Here is a 27,804-nt window from a genome sequence, read left to right as displayed (position 1 = left end):
CTGGGGGTGGGGCGGGGTTGGGGGTGGGGCGTGGGGGTGGGCCACCTGCAGGCTGGGGGTGGGGCGGGGTTGGGGGTGGGGCGTGGGGGTGGGCCACCTGCAGGCTGGGGGTGGGGCGGGGTTGGGGGTGGGGCGTGGGGGTGGGCCACCTGCAGGCTGGGGGTGGGGCGGGGTTGGGGGTGGGGCGTGGGGGTGGGCCACCTACAGGCTGGGGGTGGGGCGGGGTAGGCGGAACCACCGCCCCCGCCTCTGCCCTGGGAGGGCCTGGCCATCAGCAACTGCTGTCCTACTTCATTTTATTTTTCAGTAAATGAACTTGATAAAGATGGTTTGTAACTTACCACTTTACATTTTTCACTACTGAAATTTTAATAAATAGTACTTCGTTTGGATGTAAATCTTTCTCATGTGCAACGGAGTCTGAATGTTGATCCACAGTTTGCTGCACTTTTGTGCAAAAACCAGAGAGACAGAGACTTGTGCCCATGGCCCCACCAGCCAGAGCCCAGCTAGCTGCCGGTGTGCCGCGCCTGCCGGGGCACATTCGACGCGGACGGGCATTTGTGCATCCTCTGATGGCGCAGCTGCCTGCATGGGGGCGCATGTGACCCCTGTCCGCGCGTTTTGTCCTGTGCATGGGGCGTGGAGCGAGCAGCCAGGCAAGGCGTTCTGTGCAGAGTTGAGAACGATGAGCTTTAAATGGCCTGGAGTTACCCCCAGAAAAACAATTCTACTTCTGTTCTGCTTCTATCCAATTAAAACAAGTTTATTCATTTCATTCCGGGAGCTGTTTGCCATTGTTTTTGTGCATTCATCAGTTGTTTATTTGCTGCTTGAAGTCCCAGTTGTCCGTGATGTCATTCACGGGTAGAATTTTGAATGAAGGAAAATGCTGTGATGGCAAACGTGCTCAGAGATACCACGACCGTGGCCACACAGATTAGCCTGAGAGCAGGGTGGGAGGAGTCAGGCTTGTCTTATTAAGAAGTCTTTGTAGTTCACAGGAACATGTGGTTATGCGTATACACCGTTTAAAGGGGTTTGAAGAAAGCAAAGGGACCCAGCTGCAAGGTCAAGTAACGCGAGTGGTGCGTGCCCCTCTGCACAAGGAAAACCATGTCTCTCTCTATATTGTGTTTGACTTCTTTGTTTATAACCTGCATACATAAAATCTCATTTGGTAGTTTCACCGTGGCCCAGGGAGGAACTCAGGGCAGGAGAATAAGGTCCCTGTGTTCAGAAGAAGGAACAGATCGGTCAGTGCTGGATCCTGGGCCCCAGGACCCTGACTCTGGTGGAACCGGTGGCCGTCCACACCCACGTCGCACTGAGCCATTGGAATGGCATTCGGTTCAGAGGGGTGGGGATGGCTTGACCTGAGTCATTCCTAAGCTCCCGGGATGCTTTTGAGATGAGTGATGGTGGGAATGAGCCAGGGCACAGCAGGGTTGGACCCTCAGCCTTGACTTCCCTAGGGCATCCTGCACCTGAAGGCTGGCTGCCCATTCACACTAGAGCCTTAAGTGAGATCTCTTCTGAGGCCCCCGGGAGACAGCCGACATCCTGTATTATGTGGATGTTATGGACGGGGAGGGAGTGGGCCTGCAGGTTAGAAGCCGGGGACGCTCAGGCCACTGGGTGCGTTTGTGCGTGTTTGTGCCCGTTTGTGCGCTATGGAAGCTTCTACCTAGAAGGGAGATGGCTGGGTGGGGGATGGTGGATTCCAGAATCTTCCTGTTTCCATTAAATATTTCTTTCCTTAAAGACAAACGCTTTTTTGCTTATTACGCTCTATCTTTAATACATTTCCAAATTACAGTTATTGTTAAATGTGAAAACCAGAATATATTTTAGAAACCTGAGGCCATTCCTTTTTAACTATGCTTCTAAGTCTGTTTCTTACTCAGTGATACTATAGAGGGGATTTGAGTTGTGTTTGGCATAATTTCAGACTTCCAGAAAATGCTTATTTTGATTTCAATAATAAAAATAAAAAAGGAATGAAATCATAAAACTAAAATAACCCCATAGCAACTCTTAAATATTTAATATTTGAAGGAAAGAAAGGTGCGTTTGAAACATAACAACAGGATATTTGGGGTAGATATATTTTGAATAAATTGTTATTGTACATTCCTTAATTTTATAGGAAAAACATTATATTTAGTTTGAGAACTTCAGATATAAACAATATAAACATTTTTGTAGTCTACATAAAATACATATTCTTTACATCAGTGTAAACTCATAAGCATAATAATGTGTTAAATCTGAGGAAATTACAGTGTTCATCGGATATTTGCAGTTTTAGTGCACATGGTATCATTTGGTTCACAAGTATTCTTACCGTTTCATGGGGCAGAAATATAACGCTTATACCATGTTCATAAATGACCCCAGAAAGAGAAAAGATTTGGACTGACATATTACAACTTCACCTCTGTTGAAGTTCAAAGAGTAGTTAGTACTGTAGGATGTATTTCATAATAATCATATGTTCTCAGTACTTCCGTGTTGTGTATGAATAACCAAATAGAAGGGCCGTAGGTAAGGGAAATTAATCCCAAAAGTGTGCTGGCTTCCTAAATGATTGTGTGACTTGCTCCCTCATTTTCAGTCGGGCCTGTAACAAGATAGCATGGTTTTTAGTCGCTGGTATTGCGTTTCTAAAGGACGTAAGCTTGCAGATAATATCCAGAGGGGCAATCAGGTAGTCTCCGGGTGTAACACACGGATGGAAATATGTGGTGTTATTTTGAATACTTTACCCTTCTTTCTCCTCGCCGCCTTCCTCCTGTCCTGGGGCAGACTGTCTCTGCAGGACCACTCCTCTCTGCAGTTGAAGGGCAGAAGCGGCCATATGCAAATGAATGAGCATGGCTGTGTTCCAATAAAACTTTATTTACAGAAACAGGCAACAGGTCAGATTTGGCTGTACTTTGTTGACCTCTGCCTAAGAATGCCTCTCTCTCTCTTTCTCTCTCTCTCTCATGAGCTGAAGAGGGTTTTCTATTCTCTTGGGCCTCAGACAGTTCTAAAGTTTCGTTCTCCTTTAGAAGAATTTCTTTTTTTCTTTTTAGCTTTTCTGCCTGTGAGAAATGGCATAAACCATGTGGGTCTTTATTTCATCGTAATTCGTGGAAGCTTTAGGAAGGGCCTACCAAGCATCGGGCCAGGTGCTGGGGACAGGCAGGGCTCAAGGGCTCCACTCGCCGGGGAGACAGGTGCATGCGGCAGCAGCAGGGCCGGCAGTATTTTGTGTCACTGGGGAGAGTTTTGGAATGTGCTGGGTAAGAGTGTGAACTCCGGGGCCCAAGTGACAGTCGCAGACCTCCCCTCCCCCTCCCCCGGCCCCACCCCTCTGTCCTTATTTGTAACGATGGACGGTGACCGCCCCATTTGTAAGGGGAGCCCCGAAGGCAGTGAAGGTCCGCCCTCCACTGGTGAGCAGTCCCTGATGCTCCCTCGTCTGGTTGGTAGCCAGGAAGGTCTGACCGTTCATGATTTAAGAGGGGGTCCGCCAGGAGTTGAGGGGGTATGTTGCCCCTCGGGCGTCTGTGCTGAAGAATAATCCGTCTTATTTCTCCTAAGCTGCTGCCCCACGTATGGTGGGGCGCTCTTGCCATAGAAGACTAGCTTGTAGGGTGTGCGCGTCGGGCTTTCTCACAACGAGCACGGGGAGGAAACGCACCCTGGAGGTGTGATGTGCTGAGACCACGCACTAAGCAGTGAGTGCAGCCCCTGTGGGCGGCTGTGGCTCGGGAAGCGGGGAGAGGTGCAGTGCCGGGCCCCCCAGGCCGGGAGCCCCTGCGGGCTCCAGTGTGCGGTGATTAACACAGGGTCTTACGGGAACGATTAAACGGGAGCTGAAGGAGAAGCCGCCTTTTGTGGTCCCCAGCCCCCTCCCAGGGCTGGGTCTTCTTGTCCCAGAGTCCGCGCTCTGTCCTTTCCATCAGGTTACAACTTGGTGCTGGGACATTTCAGCAGCGAGCTCTCAGGATGAAATGATTTTACCTGTCAGTGGATAAGGTGATCTCATGGAACAGACAGTTCGAAGTCTTCCATGAGTAGGGTTGGTGAAGTAATTTACTGCCCCCATTTGTCCTGGGCGACTTCTTCCCTAGTTTCCTTTTAAGTTATTTTTTTTCTCCTGTTTAAATGAAAAGTTCAAGTAACCGTTTTTCTTAGAATCTCTGGCTTGTTTGTTATCACGCTTTGCCTTACTTTTTTTTTTTTTCCTTCTGGTATATTGGACAGTGTTTTGCTTTTAGTCAAGTAAGGAGATACTGTATTATCAGGGTTCTTTTTCTAGGAATTTCTCATGTAACTGAAAAGTTTATTTTCTCTTGTAAGTCTATGTTTAACATCAAAGGTTTAAATGGGCCAAAGGACATGTCTGGGCTCATTGCAGGTTTCTTTCTTCCTAATCATAGTTGCCGCTGGAAATATAGGTTTTAATTTTGAGAAGTATGTTTCGTTTGTCACGTAAGTGATTATCTGCGGCCACTCCTGTTGTGCCTGCAGGGGTTAAGTCATTTTCACCTACTAAGTGCAGCTGTAGCTCTCTCGGGTGGGGTCCGTGCCGCGGTGCTGGGATCCCCCCCACCACTGTGGAGTCAGGTGTGGGGCTCTGTCTGCGTGGGGCCCCACGGGGGGCCTGCACGGGCTCCACGCACATCTCCACCCAGCCCTCCCCGGGGCTCCCTGTGGAACTCGGGGTGGGACCCACAAGGCTCTCTGCAGAGAGAACCAGGGCCTTCCTGGGCAGACTTGCTACCCCTCAGGGTTGTGTGTGGAATTCTGGACACTGAAATATTGGCCACGAAGCCAGACACATCCAAACCCACATACTCGTGAGAAATCAAAATGAAAACGTCATGAGTCAGAATGTGCATCGCAAATGCCGCCTGAATTTATTTGCCAGTGCAGATTTCCCCGATTTATCCCTGGAACGTTCTAGACCCGATGCCCACTGTCGTTTCCAGGCACATGTTTGGAATCACGGAGCCTGGCGAACCAGCGGCAGGCATGTCGGTGTTTCGATATTCGTGCTGCTCATGACAAAGAAGGCTTCCCACTTGTTTCCATGACAAGGTTTTCAGTGACTTGTTTTCTATTTCTTTCTTCTTCTTCTTCTTCTTTTTTTTTGTAAAGTAGAGCAGATTGAAGGTGGGGTCTTTAATGAGGGTGCTCACTCCTTTGCATTCTGATTGCTCTTTTAAGTGGAAGAGAAAAGGCATGGAGTTATCCCCCCCCCAGAAGTGAGGATACCTGGCACATGGAAATGGTCCTTCGTGTGGCCATCATTTGTCACACGTGACAGAGCAAGATGGGGCATAGCTGGCCAGGGTGACGCGTCCAGTGGAACGACTTAAATCTTATTAATGCAAATTTTTTTTTTTTTAATCAGCTGCCTTAGATCAGTGCTTCTGTGAATGGGTTTCTTTACAAAGCAGTGTCTAAGCTACAGACCAGTACTGCGTGTGATTATATGACAAATTCAATGAATGCCAATAAGTTTAAATTATTTTGAGACGCATTACCTCTAGGACAGAATCCAGACACCTTGGTAATTGCATTCATGAACAACGTGTGATTCTTGATGTTTCTTTTTTGTTTTGCTGCTACACCTAATGAGTTCAAGGAGTGTCTCCCATCCTAATGAATATTTGGTGTGGAGTGATCATAAAATTAATAATTTGTACTTTGCTTCTACTAGAATTAACGTAGATAATAAAGCACACAGAATTTTGCCAGAATCACCGTTAGAAGGCATAAATATTTAAAGGCGAGGATGGTCAGGTTAGTAGTGTGAGAAGACTTCTTTTTTTTCCTAGTCTGGATGAAGCAGATTAATTTTCGGGAGGAGAGGTCATTTAACGTCTTTAAAAGTCAGTAAACAAAGGAACCAGCATCCGCCAGCTCTGGGGATGGGGGAGTGGGGCAGAGCAGAGCAGGGTGCAGTGATGGGGGTTCCGGGGGGCTGCCCTGGGTTCTGAGTCTGGGAGCCCACTGCCTCTGGATCTTCTGAGCCCCTGCCACTTTCCTTTGGCCGCGCCCACGTTCAGGGCCCTGGCTAGCGTGTCGTGGGAGCCGAGCTCTGGAAGGCTGCTTCAGCTCCAGGCCTAGGGGCCCCCCCTCACCCATCAGCACCCTCAGGTGCCCTGGCCCTGTGAAATCAGCGCATGCACAAGTGCGTGAATGAAAGGTGACCCCGCCTTTCTCTGTGCTCCTCCCACCACGACAAAGCGCAGAAACGAAGGTTTTGATACTTGTTGTATATATACTTATACCTTCAAAAAGCTAAAATTCCATGTTTACCTTGATGAGAGCTCCTGAAGATCTAATGGTGGGAGTTGGGTCTTGGCATGGAGCATGCCCTCCATGTGGAGTGCGCACGGCCGCCGCGCCCTGCAAGTGCCCAGGGTGAGTGGGGGGTGCATTCTCAGGAACAGCTAACCCGCATTTCTATGACTGTGTAAACTTGGGAGATTGAGGAATTGACTTGCTTAGCTGTTTTCAAGATCATGGGTTTAGGGTTAACAGGAGACAATTCTCCCGCGTTTAGCTAATCATTAGAGTAAAAATAAAATAAACTGTGACACCAGATCCTCGTGTCAGCAGATCCAGGGTGTCTTGACCACCTGCTCGGGGTTTGCCGGGAATTCGTCTCCCACTCAGGCCCTCAGTGACAAAACGCAGACTCCTATTTTGGGGAGAGGTGGAAGTCCGAGGTGGATTCCAGCAAACACCTGCTATTTAAGGGATGCAAATGTCTGGGTTGGGGCCCTCACATGGGCTCTCGGGGGGACAATGCTGAAATAGCTGGGGGGCCCCTCTCTCCCCAGGACAAAACTTGGCCCCTGTTTCTGCTTTGGGGAACTGTTCAGGGATTAAAATTTTTAAAGGACATAAGGCTTTTTAAAAATAATAAAATCTGGTAGCACTGCTTCAAAATACCACATTGTGGGGAACTTATAACCAGTCATGAAAAGGTATGATGTTTATTTTGCATGTTGACCATTGACAGCCGCTTGTCTGTCCAGGAGTTTGTCTTTCTGGCCGCACACAGGATGCAGCCCTCAGAGCTGGAACTAGGGCATCCAGCTGCTCATTCTTGGCTGCAGGGTCCTCTGGAAATTCTCTCTTGCTGGGAGCAGGCCCCTGAACTCCAGGTGGACAGAAGAGAATTGGCTTCGCAACGAAGTAAACCAGGGGGTGTGGGGAGGGTCGAGGAGAGATTGTAATGATTGGAGAGCAGTATTCGGAAGTGCAGGTGGTGTGCACGCAAGTGCCAGGGAAGAACACCTACCTGTGTAGGGCAGGGCGTGGCCAGCAGGGTGGCCCAGCCACCGCCATTCCAGGGGGGGTGCGGACGAACCAGTCGGGGTTTTGATTAAAAAGCCAAGAAGCTCTGGGCGCCTGGGTGGCTCAGTTGGTTAAGCGTCTGCCTTCGGCTCAGGTCATGATGTCAGGGTCCTGGCATTGAGCCCCGCGTCGGGCTCCCTGCTCAGCGGGGAGTTTGTTTCTCCCTCTGCCACCCCCCATCCCCTGCTAGTGCGCATTATCACTCCCTCTCTCTCCCAAAAATAAATAAAATCTAAAAAAAAAAAAAAAAAAAAAGCCAAGAAGCTTAAGAAGAAAGGCAGTTTGCTATGAAATGTCAGTCTCCCGACTCGGTCTGTCATTATGTTCTTTAACGGACGGTTAATGAAGTAAAAACATGCTGGAAACAATGGAGATTGGGAACACGTTGAAGAAGTTTGATCCTTGGGCCCGGAAAGCAGGAAGCCATTAGGGTGTGTTGGGGTCCTAACGGCCTGTCACCACCAGGCTCGCGGGAGTAGGTGACCTAACCTGGCCCCGGGGCAGCAGGGCAGATGAGGAGGGTCTGGGACGACAAGCGTGTCGCCGCAGGAGCCAGTGTGTGGGCCTGGTCGCCTTGGGAAGGGGATACACGATCCACTGGGAGGGTTTTCCGAGGCAAAATTCAGACTCACTGCCTGTCCCGTGTTCCCGCCAACCCCCGGTGGCACGGTTTCCAGGACGCACCCCTGTGCCCTGGTGTCCGTCCCCTCTTGAGATTTCTCCCCCACGGCCCCCACCGAGGGCTGGGCCCCGGGCAGCAGGCCGGCTGCTAGCTCCACGGCTTCTGTCCCCGAGGGCAAGGGCCGCATCCTGCCTCTGCGTCCAGTCCAGCCGGGGCCTCACCAGAGCGTTCGCGTCATGCTTGGAAGTGACACAGGTCGTGAAGCGACTTCCTCTCTCACTCGAGATCGCTCTGTTCCTGCGACCCCTGTCACCACTGACTTCTTCCCTTTCTTTTCCAGAGTGAGGATCTGTCTGGCTTTATCAACATGACGTCACACATCAGAGAATGATATTAGAAGACGATGCTCAGCGTGGTTGCTTTTTTATTTTATTTTTTAATCTGAAGCTGCTTACAATTTTCTTTTGGATCTGAGCGATGACTAGGATTTGGAACATCTGCGACCGTATTAGAGTCTGAACCAACAAGGCAAGGACACCTGCCCCTCTCCTGGTTCCCGCGGTGGGGGGCATTCATCATTCTGCTGTTTGTGCTGTGTTTTGTTTGTTTGTTGACAAAAGTCACCGAAGAAGTTATTCTCAAGAAAATTGGATGTTCCCATTGGCCGTTTAAATCGTGGCCAGTGTCTTAATTTCTTCTTACTTTCATTTTAGCAAAGCAAATTTATCCCTCAGCATGCTAGGAGATTCTACCAATACCCATGAAAGTGGTAAAATCTGGCATTTACTGGCATGCACTCAAAACTACCACAGTCCTACCTCAGTTCCAGGTAAAGCCGGATTTGGGTGGCCGGGGGCTGGCAGGACCTCCTGCGCATCTCTGCTGAGTGCGTCTCGAGTGCGGCCTTTCAGCCTTATTAACTGGTCCCAGGACACAGCTGCTCCGTGGACTCCAGTCCAGGTACCTGCGTGTTTACTCAGACAGAGCCCAGTGTGGGACTGACATTTCTCAACGGAAATGCAATTTGGGATTGGACTTCGAAGATGGATTAATAAATAATAATAATTATGTGTAACTGAAGCAACCTACTTTTGAAAAATCATCAATTACATTGGGTCATGGGGGTGGGAGGGGGAGTTGGGGCAGGGGGTGAATATCTCTTTTTACCTTTAACAGACTTGTTTAATCTTCTCTATGTAGATGTTTATGTGGGTACTTCAAATTGCAAAAGCCTTTGATCCTATTTACAAGCTCAAATGTCTCTGCTATCCTTAATCTTGAGCTTGCATTTCTTTAACCAAAAATTCATGTAGGCATGCTAGCGATCCAAGGGTGGTCACGGCTTTGGCAGATTAAAAAAAAAAATGTATTCTCTTCTCTCGATGCTATCATGTGGGTCAATGGGCTGCCCTGAGCAACAATAAAAAAACACAAAAACTCCAAAAAAGACAAGGGAAGCAAAGAACTCGGTGTAAGAGCTATTCCGGCCCCTGTGTTAAGGGAAGAAGAAAAAGGAGACAAAAAAAAACCTCACAGTACATCTGACTTGTCGAAACAGTTCCTGGCGAAACTACCCTCCTTTTACGTTTCCAGTGTTCTGAAGATACCAGTGTTGTCGTGATTAGTGCAGGTGTCACCCAGAACTGCTAACCTTGACCAGCAGAATGTCATGTCACCTCGCTGCCCCCTTGACAAGTGGTGGAGGGCTGCAGACCCCCCTCCCACGGGCACGTTTGCAGTGCCTGTCTGCTCGGATAGTCCTGTAGAGGTTACACTAATTCATTGGAGATGTGAGCTTTTTTTTTTTTTTTTTTTGGGAGAAAAATATATATAAATATATAGATATATATCACTATAGAATAATGCATTAATAAAATGAGGCTTTTTTAGAGGAAGACCAAAAAATTCAATGTCTTAAAAATATATTTAATGGCAATGCAAAAGTCTTCCTGCTTCCATGCTGAACTTCTTAGAACAGAGGATTGTATTGCGAGACAAAGTTGAATGTAAAGTGATCCCCCAGAACATTTTTAAAGTTTTACTTTTCTAAAATCACACATTGCAACAGTGTATAGACCATATGATGTTAGTTTGAAGGTCAATTTCAGTGTATGATACGCATACTTTATGAAAATGTATAAAATGTCTTGAAGTTCAGATTTAGTTTTGGGACTCGGAATCGATGGGTGGTATTTGCTACGTAGTCCCCCCGGTTCAGTAGGACTGAGTGCGGGCCTTGCTGGATACGGTGTATGTATGGTATATGTAAGTAGTGCTCTATACTTAGAGTAGTCTTGGCACCATACGCGTGGCTCCCGTTCATACTGCAGCTTACAACAAGCAGAATAAAAAGTTGATAATATACTAAATTTTCCTCTATCCTGTACATTTCAAAAAAAAAAGGCATATGCAATATTTACATTTTTAATTTAGTTTACAGAATGGAACCAAAATGTATAAATGTTATGTTTGCTAAAACTTCACAATGTATATTGGGTCTTTGTACATTTTGCCTGACTTACCTTAAATTTAAAATATTTTTTGCTATATAAACTTTAACAGTTATTAAACAGTGTTTTCTTTTTGGGTACGTATTGTTTCTGGATATCGAGATGTTAAATATATTTCTTGCTATTGTGATATGACAAAAGACTTACCTTATCTTGCTCTGTCTTCCACTGTACACGCTGTATATAAGGGTCAATGTGACGCTGCTGGAGACAACAATAAATGGATCTAGAATAGTGCATTGTATTTAGTCTGTATTGATCATGGATGCTCTCCTTAACAGCCATATGCAATAAAATAAAATACATTATTTATGAAACGAATAAAGCCTTGAGGATATCTTCTTCTGTGTGGATTCTGAGTTTCACATAAAGCCACTCTACTCCTGCTGTTTGAGAGTAAAAAAGTAAACACAAAGCTCTTAAAATTGCTTTGATGCCTCTTAACTTAAATGTTTTAATCCTGGAAACCCGATAATATTCCCCAAATGACAGAATTTATGAGAAGGAAGTGTATTAAGCAAACAAAGATGTTACTGACTTCGCAAAACACAGACTGCTTACAGTGGGCCGGCTCGATGCTGTTCTGAGTGCTCTACCAACACTCACTCCTTCAGAGTCTGTAATAACCGAGGTGCTAGGAGTCCCCATCCTCGTCTTACAGATGACGCGATCGGAGTGCAGGGACCATAGCTCTGAGCCCGGGAGCCGGGGTCAAGGCCGATCGGCACACAGGTGCTCCTGGCCCTGCCTCCTCCCGGGGATGCACGCGTGGGAGGGGTGGACCGATGCATCCAGGCAGGGTCACTGCGTCGGCCGGCAGGTGCCCTTTAGGAGGCAGAAAATATAAAAATTATGACTTGATTTTTGTCGAGAACAACTTTACCTCCTTGTTGGAAATCATTTTTTCTGCCCCTCCACTTTACCCTAACATCAGAGGAGTGCAATAAGATGAGTGTCACCTCTTTTGAGCAAAGAGAACCAGCGCAGTTTGGAAGACTATTTTAAAAATGTTGGCTTTTAGGTCACAAGGCTGGTGGACACTGTGTGGGGTGTTTGGGGACTTGGAGGTGGCAGGGCAGCCCGTTCACAGCTGGACGTCTTACGTGGGGGGCTCCCGTTAGCCACAGAGGAGAAGATGGTCTCCCAGGTTTGATGCCTCTGAAACCTATTTTAGTGAAAGAGCGGGTCATAGCTGCCATTCTCAGTTGCACAGAGCAGGAATCGACAAATGGATTTACTCAAAAGAGCTGATTACAAATGAAGTGAGGAGTCGTTGCCAAGATCCACAAATTGCCAGAAGCGTTCCCTCAAAACCGATCTAGAAACTTTGAGGAGAAGCTAAGCTTCATAGAACAGAATGATGTGAGGGATTGAGGTCCCGCTCCACTGATTTTGGGAAGAGTGACTCCGACCCGCGGATGGTCTCAGTAGTGAGCTTGCAGGACGCGCCTTGCTCACGGTCTCCTGGCCTGGCATCCTCCGAAAGAGTCCAGGATCCGAGCTGACCTGCAGGACCCCGGGCCCCAGGTCAGACATTACGGGGCAGGCTGTTCAGTCGCGGGCGCACGGAGGTCTGAAGAGATGAGGTGTGCTAGCATTTGAGTGAAGCCAGCATGACTTAATAGCGACGCTGTGTTGCCCTGCTTGAAGGACAAAGGGGGTAATTGCCCCTTTGAAATGTGCGGCGTGTCTCTTCCATCACTGCTCCCCTTCGCGCTCTCCCGCGTTTGCCTGATCGATAGGACTCTGTGGAACTTGCAGTTTCCGATTTTTGCTTTGGCAGTGATCCGTGAGACAGGGCTGCGTGGCCTCTCGCAGCTGAGCAATGTGACCACCCCTCCAGGATCTGGCCGGGGTTTCCTCCTCCAGCCCGGCCGGCTCTGTTCTGCTCTTCAGCTAGCTCTCGCCTCTCCAAAGGACGCTGTTGAGCTGTTGGGCAGTTTCGTGCCTGCTTGTCCTTAGTACCTCCCTGATTACGTGCTAAAACGGTGTCCTTGAATCTTCCTCATCCCTCGAGTGACTCATGGCCTTTGCCACGACATGTAGAGAGAGTTCTGGGCTCTTCTGACCTGAGCTGTGCTTCCTGGGTTTTCTTTTCCTCTTTTTCAGAGTCCACTCCTTTCATCTAGGACGGGAATGCTAAAAGCTCTAAATTGTCACAAAATTCCTTACACTTCAAGAACCCTACCTGAGCGGCCCCAGCCCCCTCTCTTCAGCCTCCGCATCTGAGATGTCAGATTCCCTGGTGACCCCCACATAAAACAAAAATATCAAATTGATTGCATTTCCCCGGAAAGAGGTGTGCAATACCGTACAAGTATTCACGAGGATAGAGTTTACCGCAGATGATAGAAAACCCAGGGCAATGGCTGATGCCAGTTCTCCAGCACTTGGGCTGATTGGAATCAAATCAAATGCTTATGAGGCCAGATCATGGGACGACCGATCCCCAGACTTTCTTTTCAGTCACCGGGGGCGGGGGGGTGTGGGGGGCTCAAGGATTCGCGTTTCTAGGAACGTCCCAGGGGATGCTGAGGTTGCCGGTCTGGGACCGCATTTTGAGAACCACTGAACAGTAACGGGATTTATTATCTCCTGTAACAAGGGTCCAGGGCTGGGTTGTTTAGGCAGCTACCTGGCCTCATCAGGGGCCCGGGACCTTCTCACCTTCTCCTCAGCAACCCTCAGCATCTTGGCTTTTCTCTCTCAGACCTGTCCCCTCATGTTTATAAGATGGTTGTAGCGGCCCCATAAGGCATATCCTCCCATAATAATGTCCAATAAAGACAGTCTCTCACCCTTGGGTACTTTTTGAAGGGATGCAAACGGTCCCAGAGCCACCTACCCCCAGCCAGCTGGGCCTCACCCCCACGGACCAGAACCAGGTCCCTGACCATTGTGATCCTGGCCCCTGGGGAGGGAGATTCTTGTGGTTGGTTTGCACCGAACGAGACTCGCCGCCTGAGCCTGGGAGCCATCAGCATCCAGGGACGCACCAGGCTGCCGGGCGGTGAACGGAGCTGGATGCTGGTGACACTCTGGGAGATGGGGTCGTGTCTCGCAGGGCGGGGCTGGCAGCGGCAGTAGAAAATGGACCTGTGATGGGAACCCTTTCAAGTGCAAGTAGACCTCAAATGGGCCCTCTAACGTGCACGGTGCACACACTCCCAATCTCCGGGGACTTTGAAAAGGGGGTTCCTAATAAAGCACAATTGGAATAAAGTGATAAGTTTAGCTTAATCAAAAACATAGTAATGATGCCGACCTCTATGTACAGAATTGTTGTTTTCCAGACTCTGAACATAATTCCAGCACAGTGTTCTTTTGTAGGTTTGTTTTCATTATTCTGTACAACATCGGAAGCTTTTTTATGAAAGATCAAGATACAAAGGACGGGGGCGCCTGGGGGGCTCAGTCGTTAAGCGTCTGCCTTCGGCTCAGGTCGTGGTCCCAGGGTCCTGGGATCGAGCCCCCGCATCGGGCTCCCTGCTCGGTGGGGAGCCTGCTTCTCCCTCTTCCACTCCCCCTGCTGTGTTCCCTCTCTCGCTGTGTCTGTCTCTCTCTCTGTCAAAAATAAATAAAATCTTTAAAAAAAAAGATACAAAGGATGGAAAATCAGACCTTTGCAGGAACATTAAAACAAGGATTTTTTAGGTTGGAAGAGAGAAAGCCGTGGTGATTTATCCCCATCGGTGATGTTAGAGGCTATGATAAGAAAAGAGATTTGTCACCGACCTTCTTGGAAGAAGATATAACAAGAGAAAGGGTGAAAGACAGTGGGAAAGACACGTTCATTTTCCGCAAGGAATAACTTGATAATAATGAGGATTATTCAATGCCAATATTGACGTCAGAAGAATTTTAGATGACAATCTCAGAAACCTGAAGAAATAGGACTTTCTTTGAAGGGAAGGGAGGGCAGCAGGTGGGCCAAACACACCCCACAGCCCTTCCTGCCTTTCTCAGCTCCGGGAGCCAGGGGCGGCTGTCCTGGGTGCGCCTGCCAACAGCACAGCCTGGAAACCCACGGGGCCCGCTCCTGTTTCTGGTCCTGGCATCTCTGAAGACTAGGACTCTACTTAGCACTGGGTTTGAGCAGGAACAAGAGAATGATTATGCCCAGTTTACTTTGTAGTGCAAGTATGTAGCTAACAGTGTTTAAGAATCTGGAGTAAAGATCTAAAAACCTGAGGCGAAGATCAGGATCTTAGGCCAATCCTGACCACCACCTACATGCTAGAGCACCTCCAGACAACACTAGGTGCAGCCAAAGTGACAGAATGATCCTTACAAAATCCACGCATGACCATCTCTCCATCTTGGTTAAAGATCCTCTGGCCCCCCTCCCCCAGCCCATTATATTACAGGAAAAGTCAAACTTCCTGAGCCTGGTAGACACAGCGCTTCACGGCGTGGCTTCCGCGGCCTTCGATGGGCCCATCATGGCCCCCCCATCGCAGGCCTCTCCTTCTGCTTGTCCGTGCCCGAGACTTGCCAAAGTCCCGGAGCTACACCCAGCTCACACACGGATGGAGACGGAATGACGCTGAAAAGAATTGCTGGACTTCCTGTATTATACCTTTGAAAGCTTCTGATTTTGAATATGTATTGAGTTTTCTACTTTAGGGGCAATGATTATTGGTGGGTTTTATCTCTGATGCATCTTCGTTTCCACTCATTAGCTTCTCTGTAAATGTCTTAATGCCGGGCTCCTTTATTGTCTGTCTGTATTCACTACGGTTAGTTAGAGTTTTCTCCGTGTCAGTGATTCTGTCTCAGCCGTGTCTAACCCACTCCTTATGTTTCTAATACATTAGTGCTGCTTCAGTGCTGCTTGGTCCTAATACGTTGCTTTAGGACTTCATTCCCCTTTTGATCTTATTCTGACTTTCGTTTACAGATTCATTTTTGAGCTCTTAATTTATTGAATCCAGAGATTTGGCTGAATGGTTTCTGAGTTTGAATCACTTTTGGGGACTTGGCCTTGTGAAGGGTTCCTCCGACTATACACTCTGCCCCCCTCCACCCAACGAGACTCATCTGCCCCACGCTCCCAGGGCTGCTAACAGTTACAATGAACTCATTACCAACATGAACCCTTTCAAGACTCTGTTCCCTTTGCCCTAGAGTGTTGAGGGCTCCTTCTTTACCTGGAAACTGGTACTCAGGCTTCAAGACAGATATCATCACCTGGATCCGTTAGGATAAGCTAGGTGATGCTACGGTGATAAGCGAGCCCCAAATCTCAGAGGCTTATTTCTCATAATAACATCTCCAGGGTGAGCGTGTGGAGGGAGGAGCGTGGTCTAGCTTACGGTAGTCACCGGAGACCAGGGCAGATGGAGGCACACGGATTTGCTCCCAGGATCACTGCACAGTAGAAAACAATGCAAATTGTCCACCGCTTCTGAAAACTTACAGTCAGAAGTGAGACATGTCACTTCTGCTCATTTTTCATTGACCAAAGCGCATGCTATGGCCACATCTTCAAAGAGGATAGGAAGCAGCACCACCATGTATCAGAAGGAGGAAATCCATAAATATTGGGGGAGCAGTCTTAATGACAACACAACCTATTTTCAACTCACCTAAGCAGAGCTGGTTACTCACTCCTCTGGATGCACAAGCCCCCAAGGGCTAAGTAGGATGCAGAGCACTGACGCTCAGAGGGATTGCACAACTTGCTCAGGGTCACACAGCTAATAAACAGTGAGTCAGAATTCAAAGCACTCATTCCAAGTGCCAGGTCTTTCCCCCTGTGCTTCAGCAGGGCTAATGCAGCACACGGTACGTAGTAGGCTCCACGAGTGTCTGGTGAATATTTTGAATGAATGCCTTTGTCTTCTGTACTACTAAAACAGTACCAGTCTAAGTGAGCTCATTGGTCTTGAACGATTATACTGTGTACTTGCATTATTTCTCAAAATTTACCTTGTTTATTGGCTTTATGAATGTATAACATTACTTGGGCAATTAAAATACATCTTCCGAATTATAGTAAGTGACTAATATTCAACCCTAGTGTTCCCTCAGTACCTAGCATGTGTGGGAGTTACATGTAGCTCCCTAGAACAGAAAGGCCAAAGACGACATGGTTCAAAGAAAGAAGGGTTTATTCTCTCAGGTAAAGTGAGACCAAATGTGGACATTTCAAGGCTGGTATGGTGTTTTCATGAAGTTTCCCAGGATCCCAGCTCCTTCTGTCATTAAGCTTTGCCATCTCCAGTGCATATTTTCCATCCTCAGGTTTTCTTCATGGCCCAATGTGGCTTCTGCAGCTCCAGCCAAAACATGTGCTTTTCCAACAAGAATGATGAAGGGGCCACACACAAAAAAGTCAGCTGCTTTATAAGTGGACCTTCTGCTTGAGTCTCACAGGCTGGACTTTAGACAAATGTAGAAGCTGCAGGAGAAGCTGAAGGACAGACTTTGAACTGGGAACATTGCACCCCAAAATGTAATAGGGCTCTCAGTCTACGGAAAAGGGGGAGACACGTCATGTATGTAGATCTGACTTCAAAAACACCTGCTTCCTTTGTATTAACTTGATCATGTCGTTTGATTTTTAAAATATATACCTTTTATTAGGTTTCCTTTTCTCTCAAGGATTTTTGAAATTGCATGACCCTGAACTGGATGAAGGACTTAGTCCAAAGGCTCGTGGTGCTCATGGATGAGTGCTGAAAGCATCACCCGTAGCAGAGTGATGGTTTAACTAACATGTGTTTACTGTGACCTATGCAGTGCTGGAAAGAAAATATACACAGGGATATGTCTGTTAACAACTGTGTAATCTTATGTCATGAGAACACCTCCGCTTTCTCAGGGAAAAACGCACACATTTAAAAATGACTAAGATGACATGTGAACTTCGATGCTGGTCGGACATCCTTAGCTCTGGTCCCTCACTCAGTTACCTGGAGGCAATGGGGAAATTCGTTCGACACTAATTCATGATGAGAATCACTAGACCAGAAAATTCACTCCGTTTTTCCCACTCGGAGGACGTTGAAAAGCACGACCGTCCCCGTCCAGCTGTGAAGGTGTTTGCCTTCAAGTAATTGAGAAGCCAGGTCACTATATGCGCCTGCATATTTGAAACGTGTCACTGAGAACCTTTCCTTTCTCCACCATTTGTTTCTTCAACAATGTTTGTGTGTCTCCTCCGTGTCGGGCTCTCTTCCAGGCACTGGAGGTAGTGTGGGGAGGAAACCTGCATCCTAGCACTCACAGAACTAGTGCCAAACAAGTCACTAAACATGAGATGAAGACAAACAGGACAAGAAATAGTATAAAGAGGGCTAGCTGGGGGAAAATGGTGGGAGCATTATCTTCTATGGTGGCTAGAAAAAGCCTCTCCTAGAAGGTGACCCTGGAAAAGAGCCCCGAGGAGGCCCTCTGGGTGGAGACTCAGAGAAAGAGCATCAAAGTCCACGGGACCAGCATGTGCAAAGGCCCTGGGGCTGAAACACACTTGACATACTGGAGAAACAAGGAGGCCGAAGTCTCAGTTCCTGCTCTACCATTTCAGGTTGTCAGTGAACCATTTAATCCTCTTGTTTAAATGAGAATCAGTTATGCAAATAATCTATCAAGGTTTATTATGGTTGTTAAGAGCTTTGCTTTGCTGCTTAATACCGAGAATGGGCGGAATAGGAGAACGAACGGCTTTGCGAAAACAACAGAAACTTCCCTTGGCTTTGAAGGGCTGTTCATTTGGGGCGAGTCTATATTCCAGGAGAAAGGGAAGGACAGAGGCAGGCTGGACATTAGCAGAAACAGTATGTCTCCTAGTGGGGGCTAAGCCTGCAGAAGCACCAGAAGGGCTGGGAGTGAGGCGTCGGATGGCAGTGACACCCTTCTCACCCACACGGCCAAGGGCAACGTGTGGGAGCTGAGGCTGCTGGGGCTGACGAGCACACTCACCACACCTGGGCACATACAGATGAGCTGCTGTCTGCAGCCCGAGCAGCTGGGCTGATCTCTGCTGCTGGACAGCACTGTGCCATGTCATCACTGGCCGGTCAGCCAGAGGGCTTCTGGTGAGGTCCAGAGCGGAAATGAGGCGGCCCCCATGCCAGTGGGGTCCCGATCTGCTGTGTCCATCACCCCTTGTTCCAGAGGGTTAATTTCATGAGTCGGCGTCGTCAAAAATTACCAGGCTGTATAGTTTCTTTATCCACTGATGCAATTACTATTAGCACATTATTGGATCTTACGTATTATCATCATCAGTGACATCTGTTAAAAATGTCCATGCTGTCCAAAGAAAGCAAAGCACAAGACATTGTCATGACCTCACCCGTTCTGACAGGGTGAGGAATATTCACTGCCATGCTGAGGAATGGAGATGAGCGTGTCCTGCTAAAAGAAGCAAAGATAAAGTTTTCAGAAAGTGCCCTCTCTCTGGCTGTTTTTTTTTTTTTTTTTTTTTACAGGGCATCTCACTCCACCCTCCAGCAATGCCAGAGGATGTCCAGAAACAGTCACTCCCACAGAAACTTTGTAAGATTACAGGTTTGGTTTTTATTTGTGTCGAGCTGGGTCCGTGGGTGAGCAGGTTTCCCCTAAAAAATAACAGAGGTCAGTTAACTTGCAACGGCGTCAGATAACATACACGGGCGTCCATCTCTGCAAGGCTCTATCACGTACCTGTCAGAGTCCTTGCAAAGGAGGAGGGAAGCCTCGGGCTGAGAGCGAGCTGGGCCCTCCCTGATGAACACGAGTCGTAAGGGACCCCAGACAAGAAGGAGCTCCTGGCCGGCCGGGGCATCTGCCGGCAAGAGCCCTGGACGGTGCCCCCTGGCTCTGCATCTCCATCCCGCGGCTTCCCCAGCACCGAACCCACCCTGGGTGCTTCCTCCCCACGGGGCACGGGAAGGGTTGGGATATGCGCTGCCCGCTCCCACCAGCCGCCTGAGCTTTCGAGGACCTGCCGGAGAGGTCAGTGCTCCTCCATGGCAGGCGGCCCAGACTTCGTTTACTGCTCTCAGAGGAAACTTGCACTCTGTCCTGCCGGTCCGGTCCATCTTCTGAAAACACGAAGCTCTTGGTTCAAAGTCACTGCTTCCTGCTTTCATGTGCTCGGCCTGAACCAACAACGTCTGGCCGGCCGGCGGAGCCAGCCCGGTCTGGGCGACGCCACTGTCCCTGCCGAGTGCACAGAGGCCCCGGGGGCTCAGCCTTCAGAGAGCTTTGAGCTCCCTTTTCTCATCACAATCCCTAGGAGTTACTCAATGTTAGTGCACTTCTGGGAAGACTGCACTGAAGGGTGGCGTGTCTAACTCAGACCCTGGTGACATAAAATTAAAATAACACCCCCGCATCTAGTTCAACTGATCATGTCATGCCCTGCCTCGGGTTCCACCACGTTTGCGAGGTGGCACTGCCCCGGGGGGGGGGGTTTCCTCCAGGATCTCCTAAATCCTGGCTCTGGCAATGGAGCGTCCTTTCCAGCATCCTCTAGAAAGCTAACTGAATACAGCGGGAAGCCGGCACGAGAGCCTTTCACTGTGTCTGCCTCCTTTCCAACAGGAAGCAAAGCTGCTCCATTCCGAAGAGGGCAATTACCTCCCTCTGCACACATATTCCAATTATTCAAAGGTATGTGGTTTCCCCGCCACTAGAAGTTGTCTCCTCATTACCTGAGGCACCCAGGTGTGGCTGAAACTAGGCTCAGCCCCCGGAGTAAATGTCTACATGCAAGGCAGCCTGTGCACGGCGTGGATGCCCGCAGCAACCCACAGCTGTTACCTGGTGACTTGGGCAGGATGCGGAGGCCAGATGGACCACAAGGTGCACTTCCGTTTGATTGCTTAAGAGCAGTTCCTCGGAAAGGGGATCTCAGGCCCTCACCCCGTCTGCGGGCCCATGCTCCACACGGCTCTCTAAACTACTCTTTTGAGGAAGAAAAGAAAACTTCTATGTTTCCTTTGCATTCAGTCAGGTGGCAAGTTGTGACTTGTAATTATTGATTGACCCCAAAGTGCCCAAGCAAGTAAATTTAAAATATCTATCGAAATCGTTTTTGCGTTGTTTCCTATCAAATAACTTCTAATCTTTATTTGTTGCTATTGACTGAACATGTGTATGTACCCCCAGATTAATTTGTTGAGACCTCACCTCCAGGGTGACGGCATGGGAAGCACGAGGTCCCCAGGGGGACTAGTTCCTTATCAAACAGGCTCAGAGGGCTCCCTCGCCGGTCCCCCTGCAAGAAGACAGACGTGGTCTGTGACCCAGAGGAGGCCCTAGCAGGGCCTGGCAGCACCAGCACCCCGATCTTGGAATGCCAGCCTCCAGAGCTGTGGGCGGCAGATTTCTGCTTTGTGAAGCTGCTCGGTTCATGGCCATCCGACCAGACCGTTTGTAAAGCGTCCACCCGTGACAAGTGCATGGAGGTGCTGAGCCGCAGCATGCAAGCCAGGACGTGACTACACGTGGTCTGCGGCACGCGGAGATGTGGGTAATTATCCCAGAGCACAGGGTGCCAACCCGAAGTCTCGATCTGTGTCGTGCACGGCGGGGGGCGGCCGGTTGCGTTGAGGGGTGCAACCCCCTTCCTGAGCACCGCGAACGGGCCTGAAGGCGCTCTTTGATGGGTAAGTGAAGCCGCATCAGCCACTAAGGGGGTTGTCTGCATGGTTCCCTTTGGTGCTTGGTGCACACATGGACTAAGGTGAGCCTTTTGCTGAAAGGTGAGGAGTCTCATTAGCACCTTTTCTTTGGAAAAACCCGAGTGAGTGCCATTTAATAATGTATAATAATGTTTTTCAACCACTACTGTGCACACAGACTCCCCGGGGAATGTGTTAAAATGCAGAATCTGAGTGGGTGGGTCTGGGGTCGGCCTGAGTCTCTGCACGTCTGACAGCCCCTGCTGGGGCAGATGCTGTAGCGACCGTCCTTGGGGCAGCAAGGGACACAGGATGCAAAGCATAACATGTAGGGAGAGGAGCTGACTCTTCAAGTCAGTGTCTCCTACCGTCTCCGTTCTTCCTCAAACCCTCCTTTCCTCGGAATAGGGCTAGTGAACCCGAGCCCAGTAACAAGATCAACTCCCGACATGGTAGTAAGGGAACCGTAACTGGTTAACCGCACACTGAAGTGCTGAGGGTTGTGGCCCCACCGGGCAGCCTCCAAGGCAGGGTGGCCTGGCTCCTCCTGCTTGACCCCTCTGATTGTCCCACCAATGCCACCAGGCCGTGGAAATGACTTCTGTTGAACCCCGGAACAGGACAAGGAGCTTCTCCGTCTCACGCCCACTCGTCACAGAGGTCCACGCAAACATTGGCTTCTGCAGTTTAGAGGAGAAATAATGTGGAATCAGGCAAAGTTGCGGGAAGAGCTTCTTCCATCCCTGGGGCCCCTGGAGTCCTACTCGATAGTGACCACAGTTCGGCTTTCCTCCTACCTTCCTGCGAATTCACCCGACGGTGCTTAGGAGTGATCACTAAATCAAACCCGCTTTTCTTAGTTTTGGATTGCTTAGCATCCAGAATCCCTGTGCTTGGTAAGAGAGGACAGTGACACTAACCCGGATGTGAGGAAGCCCGCTCCCCCCACCCCCGCAACTCCGGGTTAGAGTTCGTGTGACACGGTTCCTTTCACTGGTGCCTTTCCTCTCCGTGTCCTAGAAATCGGTGATGCTCTCCGTCCCACTGCTCGTCAACTCGACACCCTTCCCCGGACACCCTCATGCACCCACGATGCACCTGCAAATCTATATGCTCCACTCCGACTTCCATGCGTCTCAACACCAAGTACAGGACGTCTGGCTCAACACCTCATCAGGATGCACCGCAGACACCTCATGCTCCAGGGAGCAGAGGAGCTAACCGTGTTCTTGCCTAGACTGGCACTTGCCCTGGCATCCCCCATCCAGCTGTTCTTGCCAAACCTTCCCTCCGTCCTCCTCACTGTCCCCTCGCTCTGCAGCATGAAATCTGGGATGGTGATCTCACAAGGCCATGGGCCCCGAATTCCATCTACATGCCAAGGACACATCTCCTGAACATCTCCACCTGGTTGTCTCGCACAGGCCTGGGGAGCAACATGATCGGAAAAGACCTCTTTATTTAGCAGAACCCGTCCTGCCCACCCGTCTTCCCCGCTGCACCACGGGGCACCCCCGCCCACCAAACCCGCAGTCCCAGAAGCTGGGAGCCACCTCCTTCTGCACCCCACGTTACATCCTTCGGCGAACCCTTGTGTGTTCACCTGCCCCTAATCCAACGCCTCTTCACCACCTTCCCTTGAAGTTCACGTGTCTCCCCTTGAGCTCTTCCCCCATTCCACCCCCTTCTCTGGACACCTGAGTGAGATGCGGACAACATAAACCAGACCCGGCCACTCCCCAGTGGCTTCCCAGCACAGCTGAGGCAGCATCCACGTGCCTTTCCATGCCTGACAAGTGGCTGACCTTCTGCCATGCCCACCCACACTGATAAAGGTCAATATATCAATACATTAATTTCCCTTTAAATGTTTTGGGAGCCACGGAAAGAACTGAAAATGGGAAGGGAAAAAATAATTATCTAATTGTTATTAGGTAATTAATGTTTACACATTTATTTGAATTAAAACACATACGTACATATCTGAATGTTCACACAGACACTGAAGTTTTTAAATACAATCAATTTGTGAATTTATATAACCAGTAAGAATGGGATCTTTTATAGGGTGGACAGGACCCACATTTTCCTTTATAAGGTGAGGCCTGTAAATCCGGTTCCAACTGTCACTTGCTGATCACCCCAGCTCGCTGCGACAGATGTGTCCTTGTCAGATCCCCTGCGCACAGGTCCTTCCTGCTCATTCGGGAAGCGTGTCTTGGAGCCCCCTTCCTCTGTGGCCTGGGGCTGTTCTTAGCCAGGAGCCATCGTGCAGTTTGGGGCAGGGATCCCCACTGGTTTCCTGACGAAAGAAAATACCAATAAGCAGGTTAAGAACAAAACCACAAGGGTCCTCTTTTACTGAAGTCGTTTTTGAATACTGGAACCTAGAGAGAGGGTCTGAAGTAAATACAGGATTGGCTGTCACGGGACATTCTGAGGCTGAAATAAATTGTGTATGATTTGTTATAAAAATAAATGCACAGCTTTCTTGGGTTTGATTTCCCAAACCGCTGTGTTAAGTAAGTGGCATAGAGTCTGGTGTCTGATCTTACAGGCTCCGCTATCTCTTACCATAGAGTGTGTCATGTAGCCACAATACTTTAGGGGGAGGTCAGTTAAATAAAAATTATTATATGACTTAAAGTTACTGTGACTCCAATCAGTCTCTTTTCTCTGTCACTTATAAAAAAGTAATTAACGAAGAATGAAAAGGAGAAAGAACAGACTAGGGTTCAAGAAGATTCTTCTCCTGTGTGATGTGGAGCAAATTAGTTTACCTCTCTGGGCCTCGCTTCCCTTATATGTGAATGATCTCCTAAATGACTGAATTAGGTCCACTCAGCAAATATCTATACTAATCACCTTGTATCAGGCCACTGGCCCTTCATAAAAGTCATTCATCTGATCCGAAGTGACAGCATTAAATCATGTCAGAAGAGCTGAAGATCCTGTCCCCGTTCACTGAGCGACATTCTGTCCGACAGAAGCTAGTAGAAACTGGCAACTTCAAGATCCACTCGCTAGGCCTCATCAGGAGACGGAAGTCAGCCATTGCCAAGATTTCAAACTCCGAGGTCCCCTGCCTGGCCACTCCACCAGTCCTCCTTGTCCGCAGCTTCCGGCCCTGCCCCGCGTCCGTGCACCGCCCCCCCCCGGGCTGTGCCGCGAGGCTCCTCTCCTGCGCGCGGCCCGGCGTGGCTTGCTGTGGCAAGTAGAATGTGCATGGAGTGACAGGGATGTCCCAAACCTTGTCATCAAGAAGCCTTGCTCTCCCAGAGCCCTGCCCTCGCTGGAGGAAGCCCAGGTGGCGTGCTGGCTGCTGAGGGACCCCGCGGAGCAGACACCAGCCAGTCTGGTTGCCTCGAACTGTGGGAGAGCCCCGTCCAGGTTAGCAGTCACCCAGCTGACTCAGAAACTCAAAGCGAACCCTTCAGAGCAAAGGTGACGGTTTATGGGTGTCTGCCACTCCAACGCTGGAGCGGTCGGCCTGCGCCATTCCCTGGCCACGGCCACACCTTGAACTTGTCCCCCAGCCAGCGGGACCTTCCGTCTGCTCTACCGGGCCCGTGGCTCCACCTGCCTTCTAGCCACAGTTGCCCCGAGGTAGATGGGCAATCATGAAAGAGTCAGGAGGCCAGCCCGGAAAGCCCGGACGGGTGACCGCGTTCCCCCACACAAGATAACCCCCCAGTCAAATCTGTAATTTCTACGCTCAGTTTAGACCTTGACTGATGCTTTCTTCGTTCTCTTTCTCTCGTTGACACCCCAGCACGTTTGCCCGGTGGTCCTAACCAGAGGCCGGCTCTGTGCAGGGGTCCCCTCTCCACACACCTCTTCTGCCCATCCCCCCCCCCCGTGCTCTGTTCCTCAGCACACTGGTCTGCACCTGTCACCGCGCAGGGGCATCTTCCTGACCGAGTGGCCCTCATCCTGGGGCAGGGATGTGGGGGCTGGTGGCACGGGAGACTGTGAGCCCATCAATGCCTGGGTTGTGTCACTGGGGCCTCACATAAAGAACAAAGGCCATGAAGACACCGGCGGCTGGAGCCACTAATTCTATTGGGAAGAGTCCAGGAAAGCGTCTGAGACTCGCGCGGCGGGCTACACCCGGGAAGGCGCAGAAAGGTGTTTTCCAGGTTGAGGAAGGCAGCCCCATCCATCTGTCCGTTTCCTCCCCGTCACTCTCTGCCCCTCCGCATCTGGCTTGGCCCTGACATGGTTGTGGTGACAGCCTTCGAGTCACCCAGACAGTAGCTCACGCCCCCGGAGCAACTCCCTCTCAAGGAAGGGACCCGTTCCTGCTCAGTGAAGTCACAAACACTTCCGAGCGCCAGCACGGGCCTTGCACCAAACACCTGGCCTCCCACGTCTCCCTGGAGACAGCTCGCAGCTAATGTAGGAGGCAACGCTGCCTGAGAGCCACTCTGAGGGCGCAGGGGTGCAAGGGTGCGGCGGGGCAGGGGCAGGGGTGTGGGGGGTGCGGGGGTGCGGTGGAACAGGGGCAGGGGGTGACAGGGGCGCGGTGGTGGAGCAGGGGCAGGGCTGCAGGGGCGCGTTGGAGCAAGGGTGCAGGGGGTGCATCGGGGCATGGGCAGGGGTGCAAGGGTGCGGGTGCGGGGTGCGGCAGGGGCAGGGGTGCGGGGGTGTGGTGGGGCAGGGGCAGGGTGAGAGGGGCATGGTGGTGGAACAGAGGCAGGGGTGCGGGGGCGCGTTGGAGCAGGGGTGCGGGGGGTGCGTCGGGTCATGGGCAGGGGTGCAGGGTGCGGGTGCAGCGGGGGCAGGGTGCGGGGGCGCGGCGGGGCAGGGCCAGGGCTCACAGCCCAGTCTGTGTCATTCCCACTGGCCGGCACGGCGCGCTGCCCTCTCTGCTCGGCCCCTGCGTGCTGAGCCGCCCTCACCCTTCGCCCCTTGCTGCCTCTGCTCCGGAAGCCTGGTCGCCCCGAGATTGCAGCGACGACCTTTGGGGCCGCCCGGTGTGCGGCTGCCACTTCGCCCCTCCGCAGCCTCTCCAGTCCCGAAGCCTCGGTCCTGCGCTCGCAATGGCCGGCGGCGCGCGTGAGTTTGGTGTTCCTGAGGGCATCTTAGATCTGACATGTCCGAAAATGGATCGCTGTTTTCCCTGGAAACCGCTTCCCCCTCCGGACCATTCTCTCTGAGTCGGGGAGGCTAGAACTTAGAGGGCACGGCTTATATCTGCAGCCCCGGGGCCTCCCCACAGCCCATCGCCTTCCGTCTGGGAGATGTCACTTGACCCCCCTTCCTTGCCATTCCCACTGGTGACACATTGCGTATTGCGCAGGGCGTCCTGTGGTGAGTCTCTGGCGATGGGGCCACCTCTGCCTCATGGCCACCTTCTGCTGCTCAGCCTGGGTGTGTCACTGTTCCATACACAAAACCTTACAGATCCCCTTATTATGGAACAGGGTCCCGGCTCCACCTTTCAGTGTTTCCAGCCCTGAGGCTCCACGGCAGCCCGATCTGCGATGGGAACCACCCCTGAGCCACAGCAGCCGGCCACAAATATAGCCCTGTGTCTTCAGGCTCACGTGTCTCCGGTCCCCTAGCTCTGCCTGGTAAAAGCTAGCGGGCCCATCCTCCCAGGTCCTTCGCCACTGTTACCTCCTCCATGAAGACCTCCCGGATGCACTCAAACCCATTACTGACACTTGGCACTTTTCTGGCCCATATTTGCCTCTGAACTGGGCCACCTGTTTTATCCCTCTACTCTGAGAGCAGGAATGAGTGACCGTCCCATTTGCCATGAACCTTGACTCTCATGGATTGCTAATATTTAGAACATGGACTCAAAATAATAAGTGCGGTGGTAACTATGGTTTTATAACTCAGGGATAATCCTTGTAGAAATGTGCAAATACTCCAAAAGAGTAGCCTGGAGAGGTACACCATGTGTTGCTAAGGAGCCAATAGCTTTAGGGGAGCTTAAATCTGGTGGGGTGGCCGCCTCTCACTGATTAAAGTGTTTGTACCAATCTTGCAGCCTTTCTCCAAGAATGTGAATGTTTGGGTCTTCAAAATCATTTGTTTGTGGAATTGTGGATTGGTATGAAAAGGCCATGCTGTAGGGAACTAAGTTTGGGTTTTGATAAATGACTTCTGTGGTCAGTTTGGGGAACCTAGCTACACTCTGTTCTGTATGTTTCGGCAGGTCTGTTCTTCCAAGATACGATTACAGGTAACACCAGCAAATACATCAAAAGTGTGGGTCACTTTTTTTCTGGCCTCTTGGATTCAAAAAACCTATTCATTAGGGGAGCCCTGGATGTGTCTTTAGAAGATCTAACCAACGGATGCCACGGGCACTTTGAGAAACCCTCTACCTGCATTCCCTCATGCACTGAAAATTGTGTGAAACGACACACGATGCACATGCATTATTTTGACCGTGTAGACTTTAAGAGAAATAAAATTACAGTTTAAGTTGGGGCATGCAGGTCCAGCCTGCCCTCCCCAAGGCCAAGATATCTTCAGGAAAAGGAAAATCAGCCCCCAAAGCCACACTTCCTACCCCATCAGCAGCAGGTACAAAGATATCCTCACTCCAAGGAGGCAGGTGTCTTACATTCCCACCCTGTATGTAAGGTGCCTCTTGGTGTCACAAACGCGAACACGTGAGCAGGCAAACCGGAGGCGCTTCGTTTGTACTTGCTTTCCTCCTTTTACCCCC

At 50.2% G+C, this 27,804-nt stretch overlaps 1 protein-coding gene and 1 long non-coding RNA gene across 2 annotated transcripts in view; one reads left to right on the top strand and one right to left on the bottom strand.

Moving 5' to 3' along the window:
- Positions 1-10,739, top strand: part of IRS2 (insulin receptor substrate 2) — a 29,237-nt gene extending 18,498 nt beyond the window's left edge. The window contains exon 2 of the mRNA XM_025874697.2: positions 8,331-10,739. Within this exon, the coding sequence (XP_025730482.1) occupies positions 8,331-8,335 (5 nt within the window). The 3' untranslated portion in view covers positions 8,336-10,739. The remainder of the gene's footprint in view (positions 1-8,330) is intronic.
- A 12,382-nt stretch (positions 10,740-23,121) lies between these two features.
- The window catches only part of LOC112826928 (uncharacterized), a 20,772-nt gene continuing 16,089 nt past the window's right edge, over positions 23,122-27,804 (bottom strand). The window contains exon 2 of the long non-coding RNA XR_003209080.2: positions 23,122-23,418. This is a non-coding gene — a long non-coding RNA (uncharacterized lncRNA). The remainder of the gene's footprint in view (positions 23,419-27,804) is intronic.

This window comes from Callorhinus ursinus, unplaced genomic scaffold (genome assembly GCF_003265705.2).
Source record: "Callorhinus ursinus isolate GAN/ISIS: 27379988/994484 unplaced genomic scaffold, GSC_fseal_2.0 scaffold79, whole genome shotgun sequence".
Classification (NCBI taxonomy): Eukaryota; Metazoa; Chordata; class Mammalia; order Carnivora; family Otariidae; genus Callorhinus; species Callorhinus ursinus.
The sequence above is the reverse complement of the archived record's forward strand: the minus strand, read 5'-3'. Positions and strand labels throughout refer to the sequence as shown.